At 45.9% G+C, this 24974-nt stretch overlaps 1 protein-coding gene across 2 annotated transcripts in view; it reads left to right on the plus strand.

Moving 5' to 3' along the window:
• Nucleotides 1-24974, plus strand: part of LOC147701152 (sialic acid-binding Ig-like lectin 16) — a 557018-nt gene that overhangs the window by 238898 nt on the left and 293146 nt on the right. The window contains exon 3 of one of the 2 annotated variants that reach the window (XM_086929911.1): nucleotides 14465-14845. The exons of the other annotated variant lie outside the window; for it this stretch is intronic. Coding sequence (XP_086786037.1) covers nucleotides 14465-14845 — 381 coding nt within the window. The remainder of the gene's footprint in view (nucleotides 1-14464; nucleotides 14846-24974) is intronic. 2 annotated transcript variants of the gene reach the window in all.

A 24974-nucleotide genomic window follows, 5' to 3' on the forward strand; every position in this document is an offset into this window, starting at 1 on the left:
TTGTTTGATTGGCCTCAACTTTAGATGATGACGGTATATTCTCTTTAAGGTCTGAGCTACATCGATCGATTGTACTAATATTCTTCTCAGAGCTACCAACATCTTGATTGTAAAATGATTTATTAATAGTGAGGCTATTAAAGCTATTCTCCATTTCAATACTTGATTGATCCAGATTAATCAAGCTGACATTGCCATCTTTAATTAAACGACTATTTGGGACAGGCTGTAAATCCTCTGTAACTAGAAAGGATTCGCTGGATCCATATTTAAGAGCAGGAATTCCAACATCAACTCCTTCTCCAGCTTCAGGTCCTTGTACATACATATTACCAAGCACACTTTTGTATTTATTTTCAATCTGTGCCTTCAGCGGAGACAAATGGCACCCTACATTCACCCCCTCAAAACTCAACTCTTGACTGACCATTTGAGAATCAATAGCCTGCCGAGGCTCCACCTGCGCTGTAAAGGCACAGTCATGAATTTGCGCCTGAGCTTGTAACTGCCCTGCTAAAATTAAGGGATGGGGTGAGGTTGAGGGTGCAAGTGTGGGTGTCAGCGCTTTTTCTGTCACAACCTCTGAAACTAGAATCTTCATGTCCTGCTTAACCAAGACAACATCCACTTTTTCGGACAGCTTAGTTTTGGTCAGATCATTAACAGGGCAACTTTCTTTTTCTTTTTTACACAATGGGGAGGGCAGGGGAGAGGATAATGTGCACTCACTAAACCCCCCGCTAAGTTCGTCCCTCTCAGAAAACTTTCTTTTATGGTTTTCTTCTCTCTCGGCATAGATTACACCCTCTATGCTTTGTTAATTTTGGGGACCGACTGAACTTAACACCAAGGTCTCAAGCCCCCTGCCTGACCTCAAGTTGGCAGCCTCAGTTGGTCTCTCCACGATGCTCTAACGCTCCCGGACAATAGAACTACTCAGCGTCCTGAGCTTAACCACATCCCTCACCTGACCTGGATCCTGCTCTCCCTCCTGGACATGTACTCTGAACCTTCCCTCAATCGTAGAGAACCTGCTAGTTGACCGATGGCCGGTGGAGCTACCTGTTAGCTGTAGAGGAGATGGGTTGTAGATTCCGCCTCAGCTGTCACACACCCAGCCGGATTCTGGGCAGACTTTCCTCCGTCTCTGTCGTTTCCCCCCTCCTACCCTTTCACCCTACCCCCTTCCCCTCTACACTCCCTTCTTCTCGCCCTCTTCCCCTTTAATGTTTTTCTGTTAAGACCTAGAAATTTGACCGATGCCCGTTGGAGTTATATGATAGCTTAAGAGGAGATGGGCCGCGGATTCCCCCTCGGCCGTCACCTACCCAGTAGGACCTTGGAAAAACGTTCCCTTTGCTCTCCGCTGTATCTATACATTACCCCTTATGTCCTCACCCCCTTTCCATTCCTCACCCCATTTTCATTTTCTTCTATGCTCCTAAAAGTTTTTTCTGGTATCTTTTGTAACTATTTTCCCCTCATCTCTACGTCCTGTCTTCCTCCTACCCCTTTACCCTATCCCCTTACCCTTACTGCTCCAGTTGCCTTGTCCCCTATGTTCTTTAAATGCTTTTCTTGATACTTATGTAACTTTTAACTGATGTAATTTTTAACATTATTGTCCCTCATGTAAAGCGCTCTGATTCCATCGGGTCTAGCCAGCGGTATATAATAACTCATTAATTAAATTTGTTCCCATTTAGTACTCTTTCTCCCTTTGTCTACCTCCCTAGCTCCTATCCACTCCCCGCTGAATCTCTCACCTTACCTGTTAGTCTGCCTAGCCCCCTGTCCTTTGTGGCCTTTGACTAAGCACTCCTTCTCCCCTTGTTGGGGAAAGATCCAATATTTATACTCTGGAGTCTCAGCGTACCCGCTGAGAGAGTCCACTGCGCCAAGGGAGCCACTCACAGCTGAGGTATGGTATGGCACCCCTTGCCAAAGCACTCCCTCTCCCTTTTTTGGGGAAGGATCCAGTATATAGGCCTTGGAGTCTCAGAGACCCCTCTGAGAGAGTCCACTGCGTAAAGGGAGCCTCCCGCAACAGAGATGGGGAAGTGATACTAATTCCCATGGGATCACAGTTTACTGGACTTTGGACGTTGCTTTGACTCGTCTATCGGTTTGTGTCCCCATCACCCTTCCCCTCCTCCTTCCAGGCGATGTCCTTCACCCTCCCCTCCTCTTTCCATGCGATGTTCTTCACCCTCCCCTCCCCTTTCCCGCCTTCATTACCTGTCTACTTCCCCAGCTCCTGACCCCCTCCCCTGAATCTTTCTCCTTCCTTGCTTTCCCCCTTTCGTATTTGTGCTTATTGTTTATCTTGACCTTACAAGTAACTATGTTGCCATGCTATTGAACTGTGTAACCTTTGTAACGCTGTAACCTGAAACTATGATCTGATGCTAATGTAAAGCACTCTGATACCTCCGGGTCTAGCCAGCGCTATATAAAACCTTTAATAATAAAAAAATACCAGGTGCGGTGCCAGTTTTGAGTGGCGGTTCCTTTGTTAAATGCATTTGTTAATTTTTTCCTGATAAAAAGTGGTCGTGTTCTAGGTATGCTTAGTGTGTGATTCAAAGCAGCTTGTAGGTGGATATTCTGGCAATAGGTAACCAATATAGGGCCCTAAGGCAGGAGAGATGTGGGAGTGTGGCTTTACATGTAGGAGTAGTTTGGCAGTTCTGAATCTGTTTTAGTCTTTTTATCTTTGATTTAGATGACCCATGGTAGAGCCCATTGGCATAATCAAGTTTAGATAGAACAAGGGAGAGATAGTTGCCTGGGTCTTCTGTGGGAATCCTAGGTGGGGGAAGATGCATAGCTAAGTTTTCATGGTAATGAAGTGGATCTTGCAAATTTGTTCACGTGGGCATTCATTGAAAACTTGGAGTTCATGGTAATTCCAAGGTTTCTTACTTCCATAGATACTTTAGGTGGTGGTCCCAAATCATTAGGCCAGGCACAGAGTGGGTCATCATTTTTCCAATTGCAACATTTGAATATTTCAATTTTAGAGGCATTCTATTTGAGATGTCACCATATCATCCACTGATCAATAGCACTGAGGCAACTGAAGATTTTTGAATTTCCAACGTCTTTGGGGGGAAACCTCCTTACCATTGCAGTTAGTACACCATGATGCTGTTACATCATGGTTGTTACAACGATCGCGATGTTACCACGCTTTGTCATTACAACGCAAGTATACTTTATTATAAATTTAACATAAGCCATAAACCATAATGACAGTCACCCAATACCCAATTATAGAGGCCGCAGCTGTGCTTTAATAATAGACTATGCTTTTATATCGGCTGCATTAGAAGACATTTTAGTCAGAGCCGAGGTTATACCCACCGTGTACAGGGATCACAACCCAACTTCGGTTATGCTTAGGGTCACCCTTAGATATAAATTTATTGAAGAACCAGGGGCCTGTAACAAAGTATACTCAACTGATAATTTAAGAGTTATCTGGTAAGGTATCGACAATAGTAATGTGTTCTCAAACATTTTAACAATCTATTGATTATCTGTCGATACCTGTCTGTTGTCTACTGACCCCAACCCTGAGGCAGTGATTGCCTTTACCCATTTATGAGCAGGCATTAAACAAATGATCTCAAGACCTGCATCTAACAACAACCACAATCCTAAGTGGTTTAATAGTGTTTGCTCATGGCCAAATAGAGAGCTCCATTCTGCTTTGACAGCTACCCCAAGGGATGGTAACCTCCCTTAGATTATTGAGGAATCAATATAAAAAACTGGTTAAGCAGAGGAAAGACAAGATCCCGAAAGAACAATGGGATAACATGGCCTGTGTCGCAAGATTTAATAACAAAAATGGCATCTGGACTGAAGTTAAAGATATGATAACTATGGGCCTTACACTAACCCCTCTAAGCTGCAATATAACCAGTGAAACATGGGAAGCCCATTTTTTCCAAAATATATACAGCCTTGTCCCAGAATGAGGATCACACAGATACCTATGCTCCCACACGCATGCAGATATCGCTATCTGAAGGTGAGGATGCCATCGATCAAAGTCTAGGCAATAAGGCCCCTGGCCCCGACGGGCTTCCCATTGATGTTATGAAGCATAAACCGGAGTTTTTTGCACCACTTTTACTCAATGTTTTTAATAAGTCAACAAATTCCCAGGACCTTGTCAACTAGCATTATAGTGCCGGTTTTCAAAAAGGGAGATATGTCCAACCCTAGCTGCTACAGACCGATCTCTTTGATCGCTAACACACTTAAGATACTTGGGAGGGTGTTATTTAATAAAATTGGTCTTGGGCTGAGGAGGAAAGTATTTTAAATAGGTGTCAGTTAGGTTTTAGAAGTTACCTGAGAACTATAGAACAATACCTCAACCTAAATTTGATCATCTGCAAATATACAATAGCCCGGCAGTCTCCCATTTACCTAGCTTTCATGGATCTCACCACAGCCTTTGATTTTGTTAATAGATCGCGTTTATGGTTATGTCTTTTAACACCTTAGCAGCTATGGAACGTCCAGCTCCAGTACTGGACGTTCCATTGCGCAGGTGCAGTTGGAACGTTCAATGGCCGATAGCAGCACTCCCGAGGTAGTGGTGCCGTCGGCCGCCGAACGTTCGAAGCACTTAAGGGGTTAAAATATGGGTTGGATGAGGCCTTAGTGCATTTTTTAGCTTATTTACACAGGCAAAGGTGAGGATTAGCAGGGATGGGGCATTCTCAGGGAACATTGTTATCAGCAGAGGGGTCAAGCAGGGGTGCGTGCTGGCCCCACTGCTTTTTCTCTATACATCAACGAGTTGCATAATGGGTTAATTGTCCAAACTGACCACAGAGGTCCCGATGATCAATGGTAACAAACTACCCGCCCTATTATATGCGGACGATGCGGTCCTAATGGGCCACACCCCTAATGCATTGCGCATTTTAGTTGGGGGCTTTGTTGATTTTATGAACAAATTAGACTTCTGTACGAATTTTTCAAAATAATTTTTAATGAGTTGTGGCCCCAAAAAACACTCTCCGGCTCTGAAAAATTGCTACGCACTCGCACCTTCTCATATTTGGGTTTAGTGTTTTCATACAACTGTTATTGTGCAGCTCATTTGGTACATAGTCTGGGCAAATTTCTAAAGGCTGTTAATTCAGTCTTGTGCCTCCCCAATCTAGAAGAACTGAGGTAGTGTTATCCCTATGGAAAATATATAAAACTCAGTGTATACCCACCGCAACATATGGAGCTGAAGTTTGGGGCCATACAAATTGCAACAGCATTCAGGTAGAAGAAAACAGATTCTGCCGGAGAATTTTGGGGGCACCGATCTCTTCTTTATCCTTTGTCTGCCACCAGGAGTTAAAATTATCTTATATAGAAGACTACATTAGGTCCCGCCCGGCTATATTTTGATTAAAAGTATGGCAAAATCCGGCAGCCACGTTAACTAGAGAAATTATAGTTGACTGCCTTAAATGTGACAAGGGAAACATAACGTGGTTGGCGGCTGTCAAGGCTAGCCTGACTACTTTAAATCTTGCCCATATCTTTGCAAACCCAAGTCATATAGTGGGTATTAACAAAAAGATTATTCAGGAGGCCTTTATGATCATTATGGCGGCATGAGATATAAACAAGAACTCTCGAAATCTCCAGTCGCCCGGGATATAACTGTGGTGGACGCTGATGGTCACCCCTCAAAATTACCAGCTAGCTCTCTCCTAAAGGTCACTAACTGCTGGGACTGAAGCTTGCTCTTTCACCTTAGGGCCGGTACTGTAAAATACCCACTGTGCTTCGCTTTCGGCTTTAACATCAATCTTGAGCAAATGCCCTGTCCCTGCGGTAATTGTGGTAATCAATCTATGTTACATTTTCTATTCTTTTGTAACTTTTTCCAAATATATAGTAAACAACTGTTGATTTCCTTCTCTAAGGCTTCGGCCACTACCGACTTTAAGGTAGCCTATGGGATATTCTTAAGCTTAACGTGGAAATTTTAACTTTCCGCATTAGCACTTTTCTGAAAACAGCTATTCGTTCCTGCGCCTCCATGAGCACTGTATAAGTAGTCTTGATTGCACCTTTTCCCATCATTTGCCTCTATGTGGATCTCATAGTCTAATTAGATGCATTTTATTGTACTATGCTACTTAAACTGGACGGTGTTTTTATATTACTCTGCTGCTATCCGTTAAACTATTTGCACTTTATTACATTATGCAGCTACATTCTATGAAACACCTTGTTTTGATGAAATGTGTGTTTTTACATTACTTTGCTGCTATCTGTGAAACTATTTGCACCTTATTACATTATACTGCTACACTCTAGGAAACACTTTGTTATCGGTTTTGATCACGTCATAAGCCTATGATGAACTCGCCGCGCTGTTTTGCACAATGATTATGTTCCTGTGTATTCATTGTTTTAAGTCACGTGTTTATTGTTTTAACTATGCAATGATTTTTAATGTATGTTTGTGCTGGTATTTTGCACTGTGCTTTTATGGATATTTTATATCCGAATAAAGATAATGTAATTGAATACATTTAACAATAGCATATTGTTGGATTTATAAATACCATTCTCCTAAGTCCCTGAAAATTATCTCTGGAAATCCCACATGGGCTTATAAAACATCTTTTATAATGACCCTTCTCGTAGCTATATGACCCCCACCCCTGGGATACCTAGGAGAGACTTTAGGTGTCCTGAATATGTAATAATAGTTCAGATCCTCAAACCTGGGGCTCCTAGCACCACATCCAATTTTGAAAGGCACTTTACTAAAATGGGGAAATAAAATGTGCAATTTCTATATCCCCAGGGCATATTAAACATCATTTCTAAGGAGCCTCCTTATAATGACATAACCCCCCACTCTTGGGACTCCTAGGGAAGACCCTGGGAGTACCTAGCATGACAAAACATTGCAGTTTATCAATTTGTAAGTACCGCTTACACCTACCTCGAGTTTGATCACAATTTACCTTTAAAAGCAGTACTGCAACGCAGGGCTGCTTTTAAAATGACCTCACATGCAAGTGAAAAAAGGGCGGCAGGCCTCTAAACTGCCATGCCATTTTATATACTAGGGACTTAAAGGTAGTTTCAATCTCCCTGCCCTATTATGTACTAGGGACTTATAGGGTAGGTCATGCCAATTATTAGCATACCCTAATATATAGTGTACCCTCCTGTATGTATGTGTAGCAGAGCCCAGGATAAAGTCTGAGTCAGTTGCCACCAATACCAGTCAGAAAAAAAATGGGGGTGCACAGGGCACAAGGATGACTTTGCAACAGTGCTTCCTGAAAAAAATGAGGAGAAATGTAAGCATTTCTCCTCATCACACCTGCTCTAGGAAGGTGCAAGGTTTGAGCGCTGCCCCTGGTTCACCTGATAATGTAAATCTGGGGCAACGTCAAAGTCCATGGCTGCAACCAGTAGCGGCCGGTGGTGGGAGTGCTGGCCGGCAGTGACGTGGGGTGGGGGAGGGCCAGCGCGGGGGAAAGTAAACTAAGGAATACGACCAAATAGAGGTAAGTAAACATATAAATAAATGTTGCACGCACTGTATCACACAACAAAATTCATTTTATTTATTTATATGTTTACTTACCTCTATTTGGCCGTATTCCGTAGTATAGTACCACCCCACCCTGCCCCGCCCCACGTCACTGCCTGGCAGCACTCCTGCCACCGTCCACTACTGGATGCAACTCCCATGGAACACCTCTTTGACACAGTGTAAGGCAAGGCAACAACTTGCACTGCTTTACCTTACTCCATATCTATGCTAGAGTTGCTGCGCCACCCCATCATACCCAGGCCGGCGTTTGCTGCGGCGGGAGTCGTTATAGTAAGGTGGGGCCTGTATGAAGAATTGTGTCTCAACGTTAGTATGTACTAGTGCCTCGTGATGATTCTGTCTCTGCTGCAAAATGTGTTATTAATAGCGCGCCGCAGTGCTGCTGGTCCGACTACCTGCTTTTTACTGCGATTAAGCATGGTTTGCATGCAGCAATAGAGCAGGTCTAGGAAAAAGGAGGCGGTGAGCGATGATCAGTTGACGCAGGGGCGGCTCTGCGAGAGTGACTGTTCGTCCTCTGCCTCCAGAATGCGGCAGTAGGGGGGTAAGAAGGTCTGCACTGAGCAGGGGTTGCTGAAGTCAGACAGCAGAGGTGGCATTGAACATACCGATAATCGAAACGGAATGTACACTTCCTGAAGTTCACAGAATAGTGGACATTTCTGGAAAGGAGGTTTATTTCGCTTTCAGCCGTGCAATCTGTCGTAAGGGAGTGGGGACTAAGCAGAGGTGTAAATAAAGCATACCTAATGTGGGAGGGTGTAGTTCGGATAAAGGATTCAAATTGCCCTCCGTGAAGGGAAAGGAGAACCAGACGGTTGGAGAGGGGATAGAGCCCCTTCTATATCTGAAAACAAATGTGTGCAGGGGCCTCTGTTCTTCCGGGCAGTGTGTTGGCTCTGCATTCACCCCGTTATGTTACTAATGGAAGTTATCTCATAAAGTGTTGCAGAGGCCCCCTAGGGACTCATTGAGCAACTCTTTCCTGAGAAGTTTGCATGGAGTGCAGGTTTCAACTTTGGGGCGAATATCACAGCACATCTTTATTTTTCCTGTCATATTTCAATTGTGCAAGCCTGCTTGATCACACCCGATAGTTTTTTTCCTTGTGCCACAGTCCTGATCATTTTTTGAGCTGCCCCCTGTCTGCCCTGTTACAGCTGCGAACTGTACATCGCACAGCAGTCTTCTCACCCTACTGTAAACTGTGTTAGTAGTCTCTCGCACTAACTCGTTTTGGGTCAGGTGACACTGAGAGCCACTGTGGTGCTTGCCAACGTAAGTTCTCAGCGCGCCAAGCATCACAGAGTCAGAAGAGCCTGTCGTGTTCTCAGTGTGACAGGCTGTGGCTGGCAGGGTCGGATTGGCAAGGCGGGCATTCGGGAAACGGCCGAAGGGCCGTTGTCTCAGTGCCCTCTGTGGGCCGGTTTTTTTCTCCCCTTTTTCAGTTCACAGAGAGTGCTCTCTGCTATCTGCTCTCTGTGAACTTGGGAAGGGGAGAAAAAAAACGGCCCACAGAGCGCACGGAAACAGAGACAGAAATGAAAGCGCTTCACTGTGTGCCATGCAGTGATTATTAGCTGTGGCCTCACTTCACCCCCTGCCCCTGAAAAGCAATCACGCCAAGGGTGGGCTGGGGAGCGGTGATTGTCTGCGAAAATCGGCCTCCCTGGGGGCCAGGTGTTGCTCAGGCCTTGAGCCATTTGCACCTCGGCCCCCCTGGGGCCCACGCAGCCGAGAAACAGTGTTAATCTTAACACCTCGCCCACAGCCCTTCACATTCAGGGCATAGTGGGCGAGGAAGAATGGGTCTTGCTGTGGGGGCCTGGTGATGTTTTGAACTCCCACCATCTTCACCTCAGCCTTCCCCTGTCTACCATTGTGCTCCCCTGCCAAGACATTGCCCTGGGGCCTGGAGGGCTGGGGAGGGCTGATTAATTTACTAATTGCAGGGGCCATACTGCTGTTCATGTGCTCTTGAGCTAAGTAGGTTAGTAGTAGCAGGGGCTTCCCTTCTTTTCAGGTGCTCCTGCACTGAAGTTCTTGAATACTTTTGTGACAGAAAGGGGCCTTGCTGTTTTTTTAGTTGCTCAGCATGTAGGCCATTGTCACCTTGGCCTGTGTCCTGCGCAAGAACAGTATCCTCCCACTTTCATTCCTTATCTTTGCATAGGCATAGGTGGCCTAACGCCAGAGTTGCAGAGATGGGGATTCAAGTTTGAATCCCAGGGTCTGCTCAACAGCCTGTGATTCTGGGCAGATCACTTCCTCGCCCAGGCCCTTAAATAAAAAATCAGATCATGTGTACTGTAATTGGTACTCATGAATAGAACTCAAATAGCCTTTGTCTTGGGCTGAATTTACACTACATAAAACTGTCAAATGGTAAGAAAATTATAAAAAATAACCATTTGTTCATGCTTTATGATTCTGCAAAGGGACCATGATAATTAAAGAGGACACTTTATAAAAACGTGTCCATATTTTTAACACAGCTTTTCCGATACAAAATTTCCATTTCATTCCCCTTAGTGCTTCACTGTCTGGTTGTCTTATGCTGTGGAGGCTGCGCTCTGACACCTAAGTCATTCGGCACCTCTTGCTGAGTGCACCATTCTACTTCTATGTTCTTTTTGTTATTCTGGGAGAGTCTAAGCTTGCCCTAAGATAACATTTCATAGTATTCATAATTTCCAGTGACTCCCTCCTCAATGGGGGATCTTGTTGGCTGATGTTTATGGCCTTCCTTTCCCTCCCCAGCTCCTGCCTCACCTTCAGATGGACACACCCCTTACTCACTGCCTGCATGAGTGTGAAAACAGCAGGCCTATAGGTTTCTGTCTCACTGCTCTGACCACACCCCCTTTCTCAGTCAGCCAGTAAGACACCATTTCTGGATTGAAGTGGGGGTAAGAATTCATAGATTTCCTTCCCGCCTCCTGATTACCACACCCACTTTAGCCAGGCGAGGGACATAAAAGCAGCTTGCCAGCAGCTTTCATCAGACAACTTCAAGTTGGACTCTACAGCACCCACCACCAGGAGGATCATATCCAGAAGTAGCAGCAGGAGATCAAAGCAAAGACCTGCCCAAAAGGGCATGCCCCTCGAATGTGGGCTACGCCCCTTAAATATAGACCACGCCCCTTAAATGTAGGCCACGCCCCTTAAATGTAGGCCACACCCCCTTAATATGGGCCACTTTTTCGTCAGTGCCCGGGCCAAATTGTGATCCCAATCCGACCCTGGTGGCTGGTGTGATGGTGCCACCAGCAGGGCTTGGCAGGTAGTGGGCAGAATGCAGGACCGGGGTGCACAGCTCAGTATTACAGGTCCTGGCTTATATGATGTGACTCGACTTTAGAGTTCCTTGTTGCTCACTTGGGTTTAATTTCTGATATCCATGTTTCCCTCATCTTCAGTGCTTGAGTTTGCTCGCGAGAAAGCGTAACTCATTGTTCTTGAAATGTCCCTCATAATTACACTGAAAATGAGAAGTTGTCACACACAGCAATCCGAAACCTTGGCAGCTATGCATAGTGTAAGTTAACACAGTGTAGCTGCGTTAACTCACACTGCCTCGGGAGACATGCCATGGGCGTTACAGTGGGAGTTCCCACGTAACATTCATGACATTTGACACATTCCCAGACTTACAACATGCTGGGAAGGAATGTGTCAAAAGCCTGCACCTCCCCATGGGTGGCACAATAGTTGTTTTTGTGAAGGAAGGTATCCAATCCTTCACCAAAACAATTGGGAACATGTCATCAAGGGCCACCGATAATTTTATCGCCGCGTTTGCGTCCGTTTTCGGATGGAATGCGACGATAAAATTAACGCTTTATTTACAAGAGCACGCTAACGCGTGTTTAATAGGATTAGCACTGGCTTCAACATCGCCTCGCCTTGCATCGCTAATGAGATGCAAGAGAGGAGTGTCCCGGGAAACAATATGGGATAATATCGCTAACCCAGCTTCTCTCTATTTATAAGTGTATCGCTAACACTAATAGCGATACTAAAATCAGCGCAAACCGGGAATATCGCCGTTTTGTTAGGCCTGCTATTTTTCTTACTTAGGAATATCTATAATGGGAGGTGGATTGTCATGCTGAGTCCACGTCTCCCTATCTACAAGGTTTTCCCTAACGCAGTTTTCTATCGCTGCAATTCCATCGATTTCGACTGTTTCCGCCGCCTTTGCCTGGATTTCTATTGCCTCAGTGATGTTTGTTAGTGCTTCAATTACTTACCGGTAATTGCATTACTCTGAGTCCTACTCCCTCGCTTCCCTTACTTACAAAATTGAGGCATCCCTGCCTCACCAGACACCCATACCCACGTGATTTGTCACGTGGGGACTATATATAGCCCCCAGCCCCCTCATACCTCCTGTAATACCACATAGATCGAAACCATACCAAAAGGTTGGCCTGGACCATCAGGGAGGGAGGGAGGGATGTAAGTAAGGGAAGCGAGGGAGTAGGACTCAGAGTAATGCAATTACCGGTAAGTAATTGAAGCATTACCTCATTGTCCCTCCCTCGCTTCCCTTCCTTACAAAATTGAGATGTACAAAGCCAAACAGGACAACCAAAGAAGTTATGCAAAAAAACAGGTTTATTAAAAAACAGAAGACCAGGGAAAAACCACTATTCAGGAATCATAGTGGAAAGAACCCTGTGTCCAAAGACATCAGCACATTCAACCTCCTGTCCAATCCTGTAATGAGAGGCAAAGGTAAGCGGGGAAGCCCAGGTGGCAGCCCGGCAGATCTCCGAAATGGAAGCCCCTTGGACCTCCACACAGGAAGCAGCCATGGAGCGAGTGGAACAACCCTGAACCCCCAAAGGAGAAAGTTGCCCCCCCCTCTTTGTATGTCAAAGAAATCAGTGAACGAACCCAACGACTCAAGGAAGGAGTAATAGGGCGCAAACCCCGATTCACAGGACCAAAATTAACAAAAAGGGAATCTGAGAGACGGAAAGGAGCGACCCGCTCCAAATAGACCAGAAGAGCCCTCCTAACATCCAAAGAGTGAAGCCGCACCTCAGACTCCGAGGACGGGGAACCAAAAAAGGAAGGAAGAACCAACTCCTGATCCCTGTGGAACTGAGAGTCCACCTTAGGACGAAAGGAAAGAATCGGCCGCAAGACGATCCTGTCATCAAAACCCTGACAAAAAGGGTGTTTGGAAGAAAGAGCACCCAGTTCACCCAGGTGGCGAGCAGACGAAATGGCCACCAAAAAGAAAGTCTTGAAGGACAAAAGGCGCAGATCCACAGAAATCAACGGCTCAAAGGGAGATGGCATCAAGGCGTCCAAGACCAGAAACAGATCCCAGGTCGGAAAATGCCTCCGAGGGGCAGGAAGAACATTGCCCAAACCCTTAAAAAGGCAACTGACCAACCCCTCAGAATCCGAGAGATTGCCCCAAGAGCTCCTAAATGCCTTTATCGCAGCCCACTGCAAACGAAGGGAAGACACCTTCAAGCCCAAGGAAGCACCCTCCTGAAGAAACAGCATCACCTCAAACAAAGGAGAGGAAGTGGGGTCCAAACCTTTGACAAGACACCACCGACTGAAAGAATGCCAGTGCCGCAGGTAAGACTTGTTGGTCGAAGCGCGCCTAGCCGCATGCAGAGTAGAGGTCAAATCAGCCGGAACCCCTCGTCGCAGTAGACCTAAGCGTTCAACCTCCAAGCCGCCAAGCGCATCCGGCCCAGAACATCCTGTTGAAACGCCGGGAAGACCAAAGGGGGAGGAGACAGAGGCAGCAACCACTCCACCTCCGACCTCAACTCCACCAGGAGAGGAAACCAGGAGGCACGAGGCCACGCCGGAGCCACCAGAATCACAGAAGCCCCTGAGGACCGGACCTGCAGCAGGAAGCGGAGAAGTAGGGGGAAAGGAGGAAACGCATTACAAAAACATCAAAAACGTATAAAAAACGACCTCAAACGAGGCCCCTACCGCAAAGGAGTCATCGGAAACAGCCAGCCGAGAAGCCACAGCACATCCGCCAGCCGCCGTCTCCCATTCCGGTCACCCGAACCGGAACCACAGCCCCAGCCACTCAGGGCCGGTGACTCCGTCACCCGGAACCCGACCGCCCAGCTGCCGAGAAGTGCACCGCAACTCCAGAAACGCACACCAGGTCGGCGACGCCAGACCCAGGAGGCAACAGCAAGTGAGGGAGAAGCTCTCAAAACAGCAGAAAATACCGCAGCTCCGCAGAACGGCCAGCGCGTGGGACTCGCGTCTCACAATGGTGAGACAGAAAAAAACAGGAGGTATGAGGGGCTGGAGGCTATATATAGTCCCCACGTGACAAATCACGTGGGTACGGGTGTCTGGTGAGGCAGGGATGCCTCAATTTTGTAAGGAAGGGAAGCGAGGGAGGGACGATGAGGTAATAATAGTGCGCTAACCGGGCGATAGGTTTCGGCGAAGGTCAGCGTTAAAATTTTACACGATAAAAGCGGCCAGCGATAAATATCGCCGCCACTTGATGTTATGCCCCTTAGATGTCAATGCAGATGTCAATGCTGCCGTGTTAGGGCATGACAGCCTTTTTTGCACCAGCGCTGTGAAAGCGGACAGGGCCAAAATATAACTGAGGCTCAAGGTTTTTACTCAAGTGATTATAGGTTTCAAACGTGGGTGGCGTCAGTAAATTGAGTATTGTGTGTGGGTCTTTCTCACACTATTGTTGCCTTTGCTCATGTTCTTGTTTTCTGGGCAGTTCTTCTGATGTTGGGTTCCCCCCAACTCGGTCTCTCTGCTCGCGCATGCGCTCTATGGCAGTTCATATTATTCATTTTACATTTCCTGCCGCTCTTGTCTCCGCAGGAGTCCTCGGTGCCACTCCTGGTTATATACTGACGGTCAGCCCCGTCACGGTCCAATCAGGCCTGTGCGTCCTCATTCCCTGCCGGTTCACCATCGCGCCGACGGGGGAGACAGCAGAGAGCCCCCGCGGATACTGGTTCATTGAAGGTGACAGCTCGCTCAGCCCAGCCGTGGCTTCAAACGATGAGAGCAGAGAGATCCACGCGGAAGCCAGAGGCCGCTTCAAGCTGGTGGGAGATCTGATGCGAAAGGAGTGTTCCCTTAGGATCGATGACGTCAGGAAAACGGATGGAAGAAATTACTACTTCCGCTATGAACACCGTGAAAACACTCGCATTAAATTTAATTATGTTGATTTTCTTCTCAGCGTTACAGTAGTGGGTGAGTATGCCGTTGACTCTGCTTTTAGTAGTCATACCATGTGCACTGTATCACACACTGACAAAATCCCATTGGCGCCTACAAGATCCTCAAAGGTAAAGCTAACATTAGATGGCTTTTGTGACCAAGTTACAAGAATAAATAAAGTATTCTGCGCTATTGCACTGGGATAGTCATAAATGTTTAGCGGAAGAGAGCTGATAATAATAATATGGCTATAGTGAAGATCCGACTTCTTTGGACGCACTTAATTACCTCAGTGGCCTAAACTCATAATTACCTGGCTTTTGTTTTACTTCGCGTACAATAAGTTGATGATCCATCGATCGTCTTCTTTTTCCCCCAAAAACTTTTTTGCAAGCTAATTTCCACACTATCAATGTTTTTAGTGGGCTTCCTTTTCAGGATATTGCCTAACATTTTATTTAAATGTATAACGTGTGTCAAACTTCCAAAGCCTATATTTCGTTTTAAAAAAAGCTTCACATAATGCTAGTAAAGGCCAAGTGCATTAGTAATGACTGATTGTGCCAAATATCATTATTGACAAAAGGTAATATCGATCTAAGAAATACTTTTAATTTCTGTACACATTTTTACACTTCAGTTGGGTGCATGGACCGGTAAACAAAATAGAGATATTTACAAAAGGCACAGAAAAGTAGTTTCTTAATTTTTATTTTCATGGTGCTGCAACTATTTTTAAATAGTTTTCAATTGTTTTTAAATAGTTTATCTAGAACAACATGCAGCAGGCAAGCAGCATGCCAGGCAGGGAGTGCACAACACATACTAAGCACAGTATTAACATGCCAACTGATTACAAATATAACGTTTATGGAGGTGAGTATATGTGCCTCTGTAAGATATATGTGACGTTAGTGTACACCGAGTAGTTACTGCTATAAACGATGATGGAACCAAGACTGACAAGATATCTGCAGCTAGTATACCACGCTGAGGTATGGGAAATAAAATGCCCCATTGACCTCTTTTACATTCGGAAAGGTAAGTGTTAGAAGTAGCTATCTGCAACTGTCAGAGTGAAACTCAAAGTAAGGTTCTGCTTGCTGTCATGAATTATTAACTCTGCACTATATTCTTATGTCGCATAATTGTGCCCCTCAGGGCCCTTACTACTTTTCTATATTTCCTTCACCACGTTTTATTTTACACATATTGTGTCAAATAATTAGGCCTGGGCGGTGAACTCGGCCCCATTCGTGAAATTTGCAGAGTTTTCTGCACTCTGCGGAGCTCCCAGAGTGCAGAAAACTCTGCTCCACGTAATGCAGCGGAGTTTTTTTCCACTCGCGCTCGCCAACTTTACTTTGGAGCGCACGAGCTGCCACTTGAGTAGAATTTCTACTTGAGGGGCATGAAGATCAGTACGAACGGCAGTTCACTTTGCACTCAATGTTAAAATACTTTGGGGCAGATTTATGTTAACTGGCGCATCCCGAGGGATGCGCCAGTTAACGTGCGCCACAGTGCGCCACAGCTCCGCCACCCATGGTGTGCCACATTTATAATGCGGCGCACCATGGTGCAAAAACGGCACAGATGCGTGACACATCTGTGCCGGAAATGTGGCGCATTGCTGGAGTTGCGTCGCAAGCGTGACGCAGCAGAGGTGGGGAATTCCTATCTCCCGACGCCCAAGACATCTAGATTTCTTAGGAGAGCAAGAGGTTTTAATTTGCATTTTGTCCAAAGGACAAGTAGACAGTTTTATGGTAATACGATACACAGCTGTTCAACCCTGTAGGTCACAGCCAGTAAATAAGTTGCTGTGAGCAGTTTATTGGCAGTGAAAGGGTCAATGCAAAAGCTGGGGCCTGCACTTTAATTTCCCCAGAGCAGAACAACAAAATGATAAAGCAGAGCTCAAAGTTAGAAGCAGCTCGATAAGCTCTTGTGGCTTCCAGGCCCTCCCCTGGTCCTTTTATTTTCTTCAAGCATGAGACACACATTGAGCTTCTGCAGCTCCAGTACACTGGCAGCAATGGCATGTAAGAGGCTACTTTTTCTGCCTCTTGGCCCCTTGTTCTGACTTGAACTGTATGACCCCTGCCTTGTATTCTCTCCTCCACTCCTGGGCCTCATAGGGCTCCAATATCCCTGCTCATCTTCAACTCACTTTGATTTCCCTTCTCATGCACCCCCTCCTTGGCACTTTGCATTTCCTGTACGCCTTATGTTACACCCGGTGCCTGAACCTGCTAACCTCACCCCACCACCCCACCCTCCACCGCCCTCTATAACATCCCTGACCCGCTCCCCTTGACCTCTCATATCATCAAGGTCTTACATTAAATCTCATTAGTTTCCCCACGAGCTTTCATGCAGGCCTAAGGCCACCCCCAATTCTGTCCTTGCACTAGGCCTCTCATCACACTTTGTGCCTGCACCTGGGGCATTGTGAACACACCGCTGTAGCAACTACAGCAGCTGTAGAGTTTTTGATGGGCTCTTCAGTCTGCAAGTCCGCAGACAAAGGCCCATAATGGACTTGAAAGGGTGGGTGGGAGAGTGAGTGAAAGGGTGGATGAATAGATGCATGGATGAATAGTGAAAGGGTGGATGGATAGATGCATGTATGAATAAGTGAAAGGGTGGTTGTACAGATGCATGGATGAATACGTGCACGAGTGGATGATAGATGCATAAATTAATTAGTGAAAGGGTGAATGAATAGATGCATGTATGAATAAGTGAAAGGGTGGAGGCATACATGCATGGATGAATACGTGCACGAGTGGATGATAGATGCATACATTATTGAGTGAAAGGGTGAATGGATATTTAGATGAATGAGTGGAGTGAAAGGGTGGATGTTTAGATGCATAAATGAATGAATGAGTGAATGGGTGGATGGATAGATGCATGGTTGAATGAGTGGATGGATAGATGCATGAATGAATAAGTGAAAGGGTGGATGTATAGATGCATGAATGAATACGTGCAAGAGTGGATGATAGATGCATACATTAATGAGTGAAAGGGTGAATGGATAGATGCATGGATGAATGAGTGAAAGGCTGGATGGATAGATGGATGAATGAGTGGAGTGAAACTGTAGATGCATAGATGAATGAGTGGATGGATGTAAGGATGGATGTGTGAAAGAATGGTAGGATAAGTGCAAGGGTGAATGAAATGATGGGTGAGTGGATGGATAGGTTGAAAGTGGATTGATGAGTGAAAGGATGGACGGCTTATTGAAAGGGTGGATTAATGGGTGAGAGAGTAGATGAATAGATGGCTGAGTGGGTGGGGATGGATAGGTGGGTGGGTGGAAGGGTTGATGGGTGGACAGTTGAGTGTAAAGGTGGATGGAGGGATTAGTGAAAGGGTGGATGGATATATGAGCGAAACGGAATATGGACGGGTGAAAGGGTGGATGGACAAGCGAAAGCATAAATGGAGGAAGTGAAAGGGTCGGTGGATAGATGAGTGTAAAGGAGGGTGGATGGATGAGTGAAAGGATGGATGGAGGTATGAGTGAAAGGGTGGATGAATGGGAGTGAAAAGGAGGATGTGTGGGATGAAAGGATGGATGGATGAGTGAAAGGAAGGCGGGATGGATCAGTTGAATCAATAGGTTTGGAGATGGCAGGATAGGTTTGAACAGGGGCTTCGTGAACGCCCCACTTTAGTAGCTACAGTAGAGGTGGAGCTCTTGATGGGCTTCTTCTGTCTGCAGCTCGGCAGACTAAGATTCATAATTAATGTGAAAGGATGAATGGATGTGTGGGTGAAAGGATGAGAGAGTGGAAGTGTTGCTGGCTAGATGGATGGATGTATGGATGAATGAGTGACCAGGATGGTTGAGTGACAGGATGGTGGTGGACAAAGGATGTAATAATGAAGGAAAGGGTGAATGAGTGGATAGGTTACAGGGTGTAAGGATTAGAGAGCGAAAGGATGGATGAGTGTAAAGGATAAATGGATGGAGGAGTGGAAGGATGGATTGATGGATGGTTCGAAGGGTGGGTGGAAGGATGAGTGAAAGGGAGGGTGGATAGATGAGTGAAAGGGAGGGTGTATGGATGAGCGAAAGAATGGATGGATGGGTGAAATGGATAGGTTTGGAGATGGATGGGTAGGTTTGGATATGGATGAGCGGATGGACTGACGGATGAACAGATGGACGAACAGATTGGTGAAAGGCTAATGGATAAAAGAATAAATGGGTGCCAATGTAAAGGTGAAATGCTAGATATCAGTGGGTGAAAGGATGAATGGATAGATGCTTAGATGGAAGAGACAAGAGAGCTATTCTGTCGACAATTCCAATGACTTTTTTTGCTTGCTTGGAGTCATAAGAACTTTGGATCAACGTGGGAGGTATTTTAATTTTCTGGTTACTCGCTTGACCTACACTATACTCCTTTCGATATCTTGGGATTATCAGGTAGGCGTGGTGCTGTATGCCAGCGCGTTCTTACTAGACCGCTAGTATCTGGTCTCATAAGGCCACATTGCCAACGAAATTCCTGGAACTGAACAAAACTACTTTGTAAAAGAGCAGAATACTGTGACACAATGAAGCCAGCTCACAGATAGGAAGAGATAGCATTTTATTAAAAACAAAATGTCTTGTTTAACTCATATGTACTTAGGGGCTCAAATGTTAAAGTCACAAAAGTGCACCCATGATATAAGTTCTTGTATTAATGCAGATTTACGTTTTTCATGAATTCACATGAATTTCCTTAAGTAGGCCAGGAAACCGTAGTCCTAGAAAATATTTGTGAATTGCATCTTAGCATGAGCAAATATGAATATGCCCCAGCGGAAATCTGTTAACCTTTCTCCAACCACATTTTTCCCAGCCCTGGAAGAAACTTTACTTCTTCCATTGTCAGGGGTAAATTGCCGACATTTCTCAGTATGGGAAAAGATTATAGCAGAGCTGGTGAAAAACTCCAAAATTCAAATCCTGCTATAGTTTTAGCCTGACATAACCAGAGAGGCTATTATCAGAGCTCTTCTATAAAGAGATTGCAGCCATTTTTTGACAGCGCTCAAAAAGGCACCAAAGGGACAAGTGGATTTTGTTACAGGACATGTAGATTTATGAAGCTACTTGTCCCATGGACAAGTACATATTTCATTAAATTCCACACCCCTGCGCAGCTCCAGCACGGCTCGGGGGTGCCCCATCTACACAATGCTGCATCAAGACCTACGCCTGCTTCAAGCAGGTGCAGGGTTTTGACCCAGCATTGGCCAGAAAGTGACTGAGTGAAATCTCATAGATTTTACTCAGCCACTTTCAGGAGGCGTTCCTGCGCAGGAACGCCCCCCCCTGCGCAGGAACGCCTCCTTATGGCGCAGGGCTTTACAACATGACGCATCTCCTAGATGCGTCACGTTGTAAATAGGGCGCATTGTTTGTGCCGCAGTTGCGTCAAATAAAGTGACGCAATTGCGGCGCAAGGGCATCATAAATCTGCCCCTTTATTCGGTTTTAAAAAGCACTCTTTTTAATTGGGCCCCTGTAGAAGACATTCTGAAAATTAGCTTGAAATGCTGAGCACTGATCCTTACGGGAGCAGGACAGAGACTGCCTAGGTAGCGCCTCTTGTCCACCTAAAACAGAGCATGTGTTGGCCTTCTCTTTGCTCTTGTCCCATATCTCCATGTGCAGAGTGAGATACACGAGACTCTGTCTTCAATCAGCACAGCCTCTCCTAAACATGAATTTGCAGTTAGTGCTCTTGATATTGCTAACATGTCTTAGGTAGAACTGAAAGGTAATTTCTCAAACATAGCTGCTTTGTACCACGCACATATTTATTTCCTGGACATTTTATTGGGGTTAATACATTGCAGTCTCCGTCCTGTATTATAGCCCTAAGTCCTCAGGATCACTGTAACCTTGGGGAGAGCTTTTATCACCTATCTTCATGTAAGCATGACTCTATGCTGTGAAATACCACTTTTCTTAAGATTCTTATGTGAAGTGATCTCCAAGATTCATCAGATCCTTGTCATTTCATCACTAAGGGCCACATGTATCATTATTTCAAACAGTGATGATCTAATTGCAATTCTCTATGGATTGCAATTAGGTAATCGCAATTCGAATGTATTCCTAGGAGTTCGCAAATTGATCTACCTCATTATTATTAATGAGGTAGGTCATTATTTGTGACCCTTTAAGGAATTGCTAAAATCACGGGATGGTGGCCTACTGGGGTCAGCAGACCACCTTGTCCATAATTGCTTTTAAATAAATTTTTTTTTTAAATGCAGCCCGTTTTCCGTAAAGAAAAAAGGGTTGCATTTAAAAAAAAATAGTGAAAAGTTTTATTTTTATTTTTTTAGTCCTTGCTCTGCAAAAATGTTTTTACTACCATTCTCAGATGGGACTGGGTCCCTTGGGGAACCCATCCCATTTGTGAATGGGTTACCACCTACTTGAAGTAGGTAGTAAACTGCCAATTTTTTGCGAACAGTATTTTGCCACAAAACATTCACAAATACCTATGCGATTCGGTTTTGGAAGGAATGCCCTAAACACACCCTTCCAGAAACCGAATTGCATACCCATTTTATGATTCGGGAACAGGTTACCGAATCACAAAATCAAGGTTGGTACATTAGAAAAGCCTTTCTTTGCATTCGCAAATGGGCCGATTCTGTCAATGGGCTCGTTTGCGAAGCAAAATAACTTGATACATGTGACCCTTTATACCCTAAATAGCAGTGAAATAACCTGCATTATCTGAGGCATCTCAGTGGAAAAAGTCACTGCCACAGACAGGCGGCATAAAAATCCCCACACGCCCTTTATGATATAGCAGGAATACATAAAGTACTTGAAGAATAGACATCCCCTTGATGATATATTACAATTTCATGATGTCCATGTCTGTTTATACCCACCACTTCTGACAGCCACCACTGCATACTATTCATTGATGAGTTCCAAAGTACAAGTATTTAGTCAGTGAACTGAGGAAGCAAGGACGGAGACTTCTTGAGGGAGATAGTGCGGGGAAGTTCTGTCATACTGTTGCTTTCAATCCTTTTTGAAGTAAGCCAAAATCCACAGGGCTGTAGGTCCAAGTGTGCAACAGGAGCAGTCCTGTGTGGTGCAGACAAGGGTTCCAGCAGGGCAGTCCTTCTTCTTGTAGTTTCAGGCAGCACATTCAAATCCAAATTTAAAGCTCATTAGCTCTCACATAATTATTCAATGATCTGGAGCGACAAGTGGCGGGGAACCCTGTCTAACGGGGTGCAGGGTGCCATCCAAAAGCATGACTGCTTCCACCAAAGTGTGGCATATTCTTGTCCCACAAATCACTGCACTTTAATATTCAAGATGGAGATGTTGCCTTCTTTGGAGTAAGAGCTAGCTAAACTAACCCACTGGGGTAGCTCATTTCCATTAACACTCTGTAAGAGCCTGCTTTAATAACCACAGGAGCCGCTGTGTGGTTTATGTTTCTCTTTATTTCCCCGGAGCGCCGGGAACACGTCTTACTTCTCCGCGGTCTGCGCCTCTACAAGATGGCCGCCTTCCGCTTCCGCTGCGCTCCCATCCTGTTCCGGCCCTCTAACAACTAGACCGTCACCACATATCTCCCCCTTTATGCAACCACAATAACTGAATAACACACTCTTACTTGCTGTCCATTTCAAAGTCCTTGAATCTCTCAGGAATTCTTATTGTTCTTCCTGCTCTCGTCTTCATAACTCCTTCTCCTTGTTCACTTCCTTGTACCTCCGACAACCGACCACCGGTCCCTGTTCTTTCACTGGTACTTCCCGTCCCTTTTCCTTCAGTTCCTTTCCTGCTCCTGCCATTCGTTCCACCTGTTTCTCTGCCTTCCTCCTTCTCTCCGACGGCACCTTCATCTACCTGCTGCGTACAATCTTCCACTTGCTCCATTCTCCTTCCGCAACTTTCCTCTTTGCTTCTCACCACGTTCTCTATCTCTTCATCTATCTCCGTTCCCCACTTCAAGATTTTGCTGCATTTCGCCATTCTATCCTGCGACCACACCTTGCTGTCGCTGAGCAACGCTGACCTAGTGTAGGGCTCCAGGACTTGTAGGGGCAGTGTGAATTTGCTTTCTCCCTTCCTTTTGAGGTTCGCCACCTTCACTCTTACCCAATCGCCTTTCTCCAGTGACACACCTTGTACATTATGTCTCTTGTTGAAATGTTCAGTGTATGTCTCTTGTGCCTTCTCCAGATTCCTCCTGACCACAGCGGGCGACCATTTACTCTGCACCACCATCTTCCTCCACGCTGCATTGTCCTTTGTAAAGGGCTTTCTCCCTCTCAGTACTTTGAACGGGCTGTACCCCGTGCAGCCTGGAGTGATGCGGTAGGCCCACAACATCTTAGGCAACTCCTTCTCCCAGTCCAGTCCATCATTTATAGCCGCTTGAATGGTGCCCATAATCACCCTGTTAAAACGCTCCACTTGTCCATTCCCTGCAGGGTGATATATGGGAGTGTGCTTGACCTCTATGCCATTCCTGGACACAAAGGCCTCCCATTTCACTGATGTAAATTGCGGCCCGTTGTCGCACGTGATCATTTTTTAAATCCCTTCCTTGAGGAATATGTCTCTCAAAAAAGTTATCACCGTCTCAGTGTCTACAGCTTCCTTCACTTCCACCTCTGGCCACTTGGAGTATTTGTCAATTAACACAATGGCGTACTTTTGTATTCCTTCCATGTTGAGAATAGGTCCCATGATGACCACAGACACCATCTCCCATGGTCCATCTGGCACCGGGAATTTTCCTAACGGTGGCCTCAGCATGCTTTGGGATTTGTCCGCTTTGGCACAGGACTCACATTGCCTTACATATCGTTCCACTTGTGCATCGATGGCTGGCCACCAGTAAGCTTGCCTAGCCAGGGCTTTGGTCTTGGTGATCCCCTGGTGTCCTTCATGCAACAGGGCCAGCAAGTGATCTATTATTCCACGAGGAGTTACCACTTTGTCGCCCCTCAGAAGGAACAAAGGATTCTCCCCAATGACATCTCGTCTCTTACTTCCCTGAATCTCCTCAGTGTTTCCTGGAGGTGTCTCTTCTCAGGCCATCCATGGACAACGTACCCTTTTATCGCTTCCAGCTCTTCGTCCGATTTGTAGGCCTCTTCCCACTCTTGTGCACTGATCACCTCCTCCATATCCGGTATGGTAGCCACCACATACCCATCCCATTTCGGGGTCGTTTGCTTGCCTGCTTCCTCCTTGGACGCTGCTCGACTGAGGAAGTCAGCCACCTTGTTCTGTGGCCCCGATATGTGCTCTACCTCGTACACGAAGTCTAGCGAGCGCAGTGTCATCTTAGCAATCCTTGGCGTGGCATAAGCATGGCCATTGGAGGTCAAAACCTTTATCAGGGGTTTGTGGTCTGTTCTTACCAGAAATTTGGTACCCCAGAGATACTGCCTGAAACGTTCCATCGCCCATACCACTGCCAGCATCTCTTTTTCGATGACGCTAAATTTCTCTTAGTTGGGCGCTAAAGACCTTGAGGCAAAGCTGACTGTCGATGTCTCTCCCTTTCCTGATCTCTGCATTAACACTGCCCCCAGACCACGGTCACTGGCATCAGTGGTGAGAATGGAGTCTGCGTCTGGATCAAACCCTTTCAGGGGAATGGTTTCACTCATTTCCTGTTTCAAACTGTCAAATTCCTCCTGCTCTTCCTTATTCCATTTGAAACCGTTCCTTTCTTTGAGTATCTGGCGCAGGCAGTGTGTCTTAGTGGCGAAGTTGGGAATGAATTTGCTATAATACTCAGCCATCCCCAGGAATGACCTGACGTCCTCCTTCTTCCCCGGGGCTGGCACATCCAATATCGCTTGCATGTTGGCTCTCTTTGGCTCTATGCCACTCTCACTTACTTCATGACCGAGGTAGGTCACTGATGGTACCTCGAATTTGCACTTTGACCGCTCCGCCGTCAACCCATTCTCCTGCAGCGTGCGTAGTACCTTGTGTAGCTTCTCATTGTGTTCTTGTTTGGACGCTCCCATGACCAGGATGTCGTCCTGAAAGAACTGGACCCCTTCCACCTTCCTGAAGAGTCTATGCATACGTTTTTGAAAAACTTCCGCTGCCGATGCCAGCCCAAAAGGCATCCTG

The sequence above is a fragment of the Lissotriton vulgaris genome, chromosome 7 (assembly GCF_964263255.1).
Source record: "Lissotriton vulgaris chromosome 7, aLisVul1.2, whole genome shotgun sequence".
In the NCBI taxonomy this organism is placed as follows: Eukaryota; Metazoa; Chordata; class Amphibia; order Caudata; family Salamandridae; genus Lissotriton; species Lissotriton vulgaris.